Below are 8,043 nucleotides of genomic sequence, written 5' to 3'. Positions count from 1 at the left end.
GACACGTGTCAACAAGGTGAGGAAAGACCTTTGTGACCGGGGTGGCTACCATCTTCGCTCCGACAAGCAGCCACCCGATCTCATCATCCTCGCGCACAAGGTGTTCGCCAAAAATTACACAAGGTAGAAAATATCGCTAACTTATTTTACATCATCTGTTGGAGCACTAGTGCTCTGCTTCACACCATGTGTTGGTGTTGGAGGTTCTTGGTGATGTAATAAGTTACTTTTTGGTGATGTAAAATTTTACTCAAAGCATAATTTAATGATGTATTTTACGTCATCTATTAGAGTTGCTCTAATGCACTAGTATCATATGCATGAGAAAACTTAAAATGCATGTAAAAATTGTTGGTTATTTATTGTTCACGCATGCATGCATTGCAATTAATGTGTTAGTAACACAGTTTTTTGAAGAAAAAACAAACACATTAGTTGAGTATTTTTGCAAACTACAAAAAATATTTTATCACTCACCACGATATAAGTTCTGAATTGAGCCATTTGAACGGGTTAAACGGGAAGGGAGGGAATAGCAAGGTTTGGGGCCTCTGTTTTGAGATCTCTATGGGAGGTTTCACAGTTGTGGCTTCTTGATTTCGGGCAGCCACGATCTCAGCTCTCTCTTCCAGTTGACGAGGCGATCTTGGATCTGCTGCCATCCTTCGTGATGTTCAATTCAAAGCGGCCCTTCCTGGCATTGGATTTCACTGTCTAGGAGTGGCAGCCCATGCTGCTTCCGTCCCTCGCCGGAATCCTTAAAGATGGCGAGAAAAGTCTTGGACGAACGGAAGCCGGCTACCGAAGACGACTGTTCAGTATTATGCAAGGATCAATGTTTGTTTGCTGTATATCGAACTGACCGGAATGCATCCGGCCTCTCTCCTAGAAACAAGAGAAACATCAGACGTACGTCACACGCACGTTCTTGAACTCGTTAAAAGTTGTTGGAGTTCGTCCCGTGCGCCGTTGGCAATCAAAGCTCAACTCCTAGTCCAAGGTACAGTTCCTGGGCACTGTGCCGTGGAAATGAAATGAAAAAGCAAGGCGGGGGCGGGTGGCTGTCTACAAAATGGCAGGCAGTTCACTGCCCTAGCAAAAGGGCAGCGTACCAAGCAATCAAAATCAGGTGAAGGCCACCCTCCCTTACTTCTGCCAGTGTCAGCCTCAGTTAGCCAGATAGAAACGGCAGAACACACATGGACAAGTACGTAGTACTCTCTTTCAATCAAAGAAAAGAACATGGAGGAGTACTGAACTGATTAGTGTTGAAGCTGATCGACGTCCTTTCAGTGGTACTAAAGAATAATGCACTGTACTACTCCCTCCGTCCCGTAATATAAAATGTTTTTTTGACACTAGTATAGTATCAAAAAAACGTCTTACATTATGGGACCGAGGGAGTAGTATTTACCCAAATTACACTCACCGGCCATGGAATTAATTAACCTGCATTTTCCAACAGAATGGGAGTAACTTGTATGAGTCACCTTGCAAAATATGCAAGTAGCTAGTGCTCATATTCATCACTGGTATTGTTGCTTCAATCAAACAAATAAATCCCACATTATCCGCACTCCACGTGCATTTAGATCTCTCTGATTATGAGCCACACAATAGAAAGGCAAAATATCTTGCCAAAGTACTAGTAATAGAAAATATTGCAGATAATTACAACATATAGTTTGCATGATACAGGTTCCACTCTTGTTCAACTACCAGCAACCATGGAGCTAGAACCACCGCTAACAACTGCATCCGCAGATGGAAGGAAATCACACTGAATTTCTCCGGAATACTCGATCGTGAACGCTCGTTTCTCGATCTGACGCCATTAACTCCAATGGTGTATGGCATGACCGTCCTTCAGGCTTCAGCATGCATGTGTGCCTTGATCAAGGTAGGTGTGCAGTCCTACTATAATGGAGGTCATGATAAAATGGGTAACGGATAATAATCAGTTCTGAGGGCAGAAGGGCGTGCCGGGCTTCTCCCGGTGGCTGGGGATGACGAAGTGCCGGATCCTGCCGACCTGCTCCGTGAGGTAGGCGTCGCACAGGAACGCCTTGGAGAACCTGTCCTCCACCGTGCGGTCCACGTCGTGCACGAACACGTCCGTCGCGCCGTCGCCGGGCCGCCGCGCGCGCGCCGCCATGCCGGCCGTGTAGATGGCGCCCATCCTCCCGGGCGCCTCGGGCGTCCACCCCGTGGGCGCGTCCACCATGATGAGGTCCCACTCCACCTCGTGGAACACGGCGGGGAGGCCGCGCAGCGCCAGCCGGCACGAGGCCTCGGCGGCGGCGGCGAGGTCTGGCTGCGCGGTGCACCCCGGGTGGTCCCGGAGGGCGATGAGCTCGTCGGCCTCGGTCAGGCGGGTGTCGTAAGTCACGTGGTACGACTCCAGGCCCGGGTGCGCGGAGCGGACGGAGGCGATCCAGGACGCGTCTTCCTCGAGGAACACCGTGCGGCCGCCGTGGTTGAGCGCCGCCCACATGGGGCTGTCGTGCCCGAGGCCGAACACCAGGAAGTTGCAGGGCGAGCGGCGCTGCAGCACGCGCAGCGACACCCCGATCTCCCCCGCCGTCTGCTGCGGCGTCACGTTCGACGTCGCGTAGTGCACCAGGGCCTCGGCCACGGGTGCCGGCAGCTTCGAGCACGACCCGTCGCCCGCGCCGCCGCTCAGCCGCGAGGCGGCGCCAGAGCCACGGGAGGAGGAGGAGAAGAGCGTGCGGGCGGAGAATAGGAGGAGGAAGGCGGCGAGGCCGGTGACGAGGAGGAGGCGGTGGCCGACGACGCCCTGCAGCTTGGCCTTCATGGCGGCGAGGTGGAGGGCCTTGCGGACGTGCGTGGGGCTCGACATGAAGAAAGCTCGTCGGTTCTTCTCGTTGAGCGCCCGGCCTACGTCGGTTCTTGGGTGGTGAGAGGTTTATAGGCGAAGATGATGGTTGAAGGAAGGGGAGGCGACGGAAGATTGGTAATGGAGGGCGAGGGCGAGGGCGGATGAGATTGTGATGATGGGGTTTGGTGATGAGGACACGAGACCTGCAAAGTTTGGTGTAGGGTTGGCTTTCGGATGGACGGGCGGATGGATGCATCCTTTGCGTTGTGGGGCGCCCTTTCGGTTGAGAGGACGGGACGCGTTGATGCTAAGGAATGGGCCGAATGCGCCGCGTATTTCCTCTTTTTTCTTCTTGAGATATAGTGCTAATTATTGTGTTTTAAATACGAAGTAGACGTCGTGAGGGATGGTTGTCGGCCACGGTATTATCATCAGTTTAGATATGAAATTTTGTTTTCAGAAACATTTAAATCAATATTACTATCCCAAGCAATGGCTTATCGTTGTCTCGACGCATTTGTGAGAAGGCCCATAGAAGACACAAAAACGAGAAGTTCTGCCCTGCAACATCCTTGGTTGTCTGCAGGAAAAGAACAAAGACACAGTGTGACACTCGGTGACCATTCTTTTTTTTGAACATTAGGCAAACACAAGCGCTCATATACACGCGCACACACTCACCCCTATGAACGCACACACGCACACCCTATCTCTACGAGCGCCTCCGAAAGACTGAGCCGGCATATCATCTTGAGATTTACGAAGTCATCGTAGGCGCCTCGTCGTCGACGGGAACGTCTCCTCCCACTGAATGCGCATCGCCGGAAATCCTGAAATAAATCCAGGAATAAATGCGAGTATCAGGATTTGAATCCTGGTGGGCTGGGGATATCACAGTCCCTCTAACCATCCAACTACAGATTGGGTTTTCACTCGTGTGGGTTCGCCCACCTTCCCTTCAGCAGCTCTCCCTGGACTTCTTGCTCGATGTTATTATTGACAGCTTGGATCCATGAGAGCTCACTATGCATGATTGTCTGTTTACCTGGGCCAATAAGGGTCTCTAGTGACTTGCTTCGGAGCAGGTCGACCGCTAGATCCAAGGCGGCCAACACGGTGATGGTAGAAGCACCAGGCCAGGGGGTGGCAGCGGGACGGACCGGATTGCGGCGGCAAGCAAGGCGAGGATAGTGGCGGACCCAGCAAAAAAATGAAAGGTGTGCACACTCTAATTTTTTCCCCACCTAATCCATGTGTTAGACAATTTTTTTAACTAGTCCATGTGTCAAACAAAATATTGCAAAATAATAACATGAGTAGCTTGATGCAAATCTCACAACAATTTGGTTCACAAAATATATCTCAAATGTGCTCAATTACAATATGAGTAGTCTTACATGAAAGAAGCACAAGTAGAAAATTATATCACTAGGTAACTCTATGTTTTTGCATTGCCATGAAAGCATCAACTCTGTCATCTTCGCTTACTTTCATGAACACATCCCGTTCAATAAATGTCACCAAGCAATCATTCAAGCGATCATCACTCATAGTAGTCCTCAACTTGCTTTTCACTAGATTCATTGCTGAAAATACTCTTTCAACACTCACTGTCGCCACCGATAAAATCAATATCAATTTGATGAGTACGTAGACCAAATCATAAAGAACATGTTTCTTTGTTGCAACAAGCATACTAGAGACACCAATATTACTTGTATTTCTAAACCTATCATCTTGTCTCATATCATCAATAAAATTAGCAAGTTAAAATTCTAGCCTTATCAAATCTGTGCTTGAAATGTCCATGTGATAGAATTCAGCAAGTCTCATTACCTTGAGTGCATCATAAGAAGCAAATGAATTGAGGGGATTCAAAGCCGACATGCAAATAAGCCACTCCGTATTAACCTCATCAAACCGATTGTCAAGCAACTCCGTACTAGGAGTCAAATGATGATCTTTAAGCAAAGTTCAAATTGCATCCTGTAGGATCTAAAGTATGTCTAGAGGGCGGGTGATTAGACTACTTGACCAAATAAAAATCTAGCATTTTCCCAATTTTAGTTCTTGGCAGATTTTAGCAACTTAGCACAAGTCAAGCAATCAACCTACACATGCAATTCTAAGAGTATAGCAGCGGAATGTAAATCATTGTATATGAAGGTAAAGGGAAGGAGTTTGGAGGGAGCAAACGCAATGTTGACATGGAGATTTTTGGCGTGGTTCCAATAGGTGGTGCTATAGTACATCCACGTTGATGGAGACTTCAACCCATGAAGGGTAATGGTTGCGCGAGTCCACGGAGGGCTCCACCCACGAAGGGTCCACGAAGAAGCAACCTTGTCTATCCCACCATGGCCATCACCCACGAAGGACTTGCCTCACTAGGGTAGATCTTCACGAAGTAGGCGACCTCCTTGCCCATACAAATTCCTTGGTTCAACTCCACAATCTTGTCGGACGCTCCCAAGTGACACCTAACCAATCTAGGAGACACCACTCTCCAAAAGGTAATAGATGGTGTGTTGATGATGAACTCCTTGCTCTTGTGCTTCAAGTGATAGTCTCCCCAACACTCAACTCTCTCTCATAGGATTGGATTTGGTGGAAAGATGATTTGAGTGGAAAGCAACTTGGGTAAGGCTAGAGATCAAGATTCATATGGTTGGATTGGAATATCTTGGCCTCAACACATGAGTAGGTGGTTCTCTCTTAGAAAATGAATGTTGGAAGTGTAGGCATGTTTTGATGGCTTCCCTCACGAATGAGGAGAGGGTGGAGGGGTATATATAGCCTCCACAAAAATCTAACCATTAAACACAATTTACCAAACTCGGTGGGACCGAATCATAAAACTCGGTCGGACCGATTCAGTTCATAATGTGACCGTTAGGAATTTTGGTGGGACCGACACGTCAACTCGGTGGAACCGATTTTGTTAGGGTTAGGGAATAACGTAATCTCGGTGAGACCGATTACACAAACTCGGTGGGACCGACTTTGGTAATAAGCTAACCAGAGAGCTGGTCAGGCAAACTCGGTGGGACCGATTCGCTCATTTCGGTGGGACCGAAATGTTATGAAAAGTAAACAGGGAGTTTGCATTACGAACTCGGTGGGACCAATCGCTCATCTCGGTTGGACCGAAATGTTACGAAGGGAAACAAAGAGTTTGCAATCCCATCTCGGTGAGACCGAGATTCCTATCGGTGTCACCGAAAAGACTAGGGTTTCTGGTGGTGGCTATGTCAAATGAACTCGGTGGCGCCGGATGGATCAAATCGGTGGGGCCGATTTTGACTTTTGGTTTGGGGCATATGTGGATATGAGAAAGTGGTTGGGGGCTTTTGGAGCATATCACAAAGCATTTTGAGCAAGCAAGCCATTAAGCAACACCTCATCCCCTTTTAATAGTATTGGCTTTCCTATGACTCAATGTGATCTTGGATCACTAAAAGTGAAATGTAGAGTCTTGAGCTTTTAGAGCTTGAGCCAATCCTTTGTCCTTAGCATTTTGAGGGGTCCACAATCCTAATCTATGCCATGCCAATCATTGAAATTTCCTGAAATATTCATCTTGAAATAGCATTAGTTCAATGAGCTATATGCTGTTAATCATTACCAAAACCACCGAGGGATAGTTGCACTTTCAATATCCCCCTTTTTGGTAATTGATGACAACATATAGATCAAAGCTTCGACAAATGATAATAAGATTGAAATACATCGTCCCTTTGAGAAGTATGTGATAAGCAAGACCTCCCCCTAAATTTGTGCATTATTTAAAATTTGCTTTGGACTGCAAATGCACAATCTGTTAGGATCATGGGTCACTCTTGCATGTCACATACATGTTAGTCGAGCGCTCAAAATGATAACAAATAAAAGCATGCACTCATCACCAAGCAAAGTGAATTATCATATATGGATACAAGAGATAATGTCATTCAAGCACACATTATAGTAGCATATGATCAAACACATGATCATCCAAGTATCTCACAAAAGGCATGATGTATCAAGCAAGCATACAATAAAGTTCAACCAAATAGAGCGCAAGAGAGACAAAAAAGCAACATTCTCTCTCTCTCTCAGACTATGCTCTATACATATTTCTCCCCCTTTGGCAACAAGTTACCAAAAAGTCCAAATATGCATAGTGTTATGCGTCTCTCAGGCTTGATCTCCATGAGGTGGGGTAGTAATGACTCCAAGGACGAAGGCTTCAGTTGATGTAGCTGGAGTTGCTGGAGTGGCTGCTGGAGGTGGCATTGAAGTTGTGGCTACTGACGCTGATGTAGTAGCTCGTGTATTTGTAACTGGCACTGCAGCAAACCTCTGACCTCCTGGCACATACTGAAAAGCTTCTGTAGTTGCCTTGCCCTTCTTCTCCTTTGCTTCCTCCTGGAGCTGCTCAACTACTGACTGAATCTCAGTTACTTTTACATCAAGATCATAGAAATTTTGCTCAATGATTCTCTCCAAACTCTCCTGATTCTGAGTCAGGATGGCCAAGCCCTTCTCAGTCCTCAAGGTGGATTGGATCAGAAATCCAAGTTGATCTTGTTTGCTCTTCAAGAACACCTTAGATGCCTCTTCAACACTTGGCATTTTTGCAGCTTTCTCTGCCCTTGCCTTTGCTCTCTTCTCATGTGCTTGCACTGATGAAGGATCATTCTCATCCATGACCACTGTGTTGTCTTCAAAATCTGTCTTGAGAGGTAAGTGCTCCTTGTGCAACAAATAAGTGCCTGTGCCCATCTTAGAGTTGATGAGCACCTGAATTTGTGGAGCATACCCACAAGACCTTTTCTGATCAGCAGTTGTCCTCTTGATTGTCTCTACAATCAGACTCATCACCTTGAATTTCCGAGGGACATCAAAAATGTGCAGCAAGTTGATTGAATGTCCTCTTATCATCCTGTGATCTCCAGGCTTGGGCAAAAGAGTATGCCTCGGGATGGTGTTGATTGTAGGCAGACCAGACAACAGAAACTTCACTGAGCCCAACATATGAGTTTCCAGGGCTTCATCAGGAATTTCCTTGTACATACTTGCCATTGAGTTATGGTCTTTCTTCTTCTTGGCATACACATCCAAGTCATCCTCATGAGCTGCTGGGGCATTTATCAACTTGGCCCATTCATCAACAGTTGATTGGTACCTTGTACCTTCAGACATCCATACTATCCTTCCATAAG

General features: G+C 47.0%; 1 protein-coding gene across 1 annotated transcript; it reads right to left on the bottom strand.

Annotated features, from left to right (window-relative positions):
• Positions 1-1,617: 1,617 nt before the first annotated feature.
• On the bottom strand, positions 1,618-3,109 carry LOC123112765 (glucuronoxylan 4-O-methyltransferase 1). Its single transcript, XM_044533850.1, has one exon. The coding sequence runs from the start codon at positions 2,858-2,860 to the stop codon at positions 1,958-1,960; it is 903 nt and encodes a 300-aa protein (XP_044389785.1). The 5' UTR covers positions 2,861-3,109; the 3' UTR covers positions 1,618-1,957.
• Between the last annotated feature and the right edge of the window lie 4,934 nt (positions 3,110-8,043).

The sequence above is a fragment of the Triticum aestivum genome, chromosome 5B (genome assembly GCF_018294505.1).
Source record: "Triticum aestivum cultivar Chinese Spring chromosome 5B, IWGSC CS RefSeq v2.1, whole genome shotgun sequence".
Taxonomy (NCBI): domain Eukaryota; kingdom Viridiplantae; phylum Streptophyta; class Magnoliopsida; order Poales; family Poaceae; genus Triticum; species Triticum aestivum.
The sequence above is the reverse complement of the archived record's forward strand: the minus strand, read 5'-3'. Positions and strand labels throughout refer to the sequence as shown.

What these genes read in the sequence shown, in the direction of transcription:
- LOC123112765 (XM_044533850.1), bottom strand. Translation starts at nt 2,860, where the DNA reads ATGTCGAGCCCCACGCACGTCCGCAAGGCCCTCCACCTCGCCGCCATG.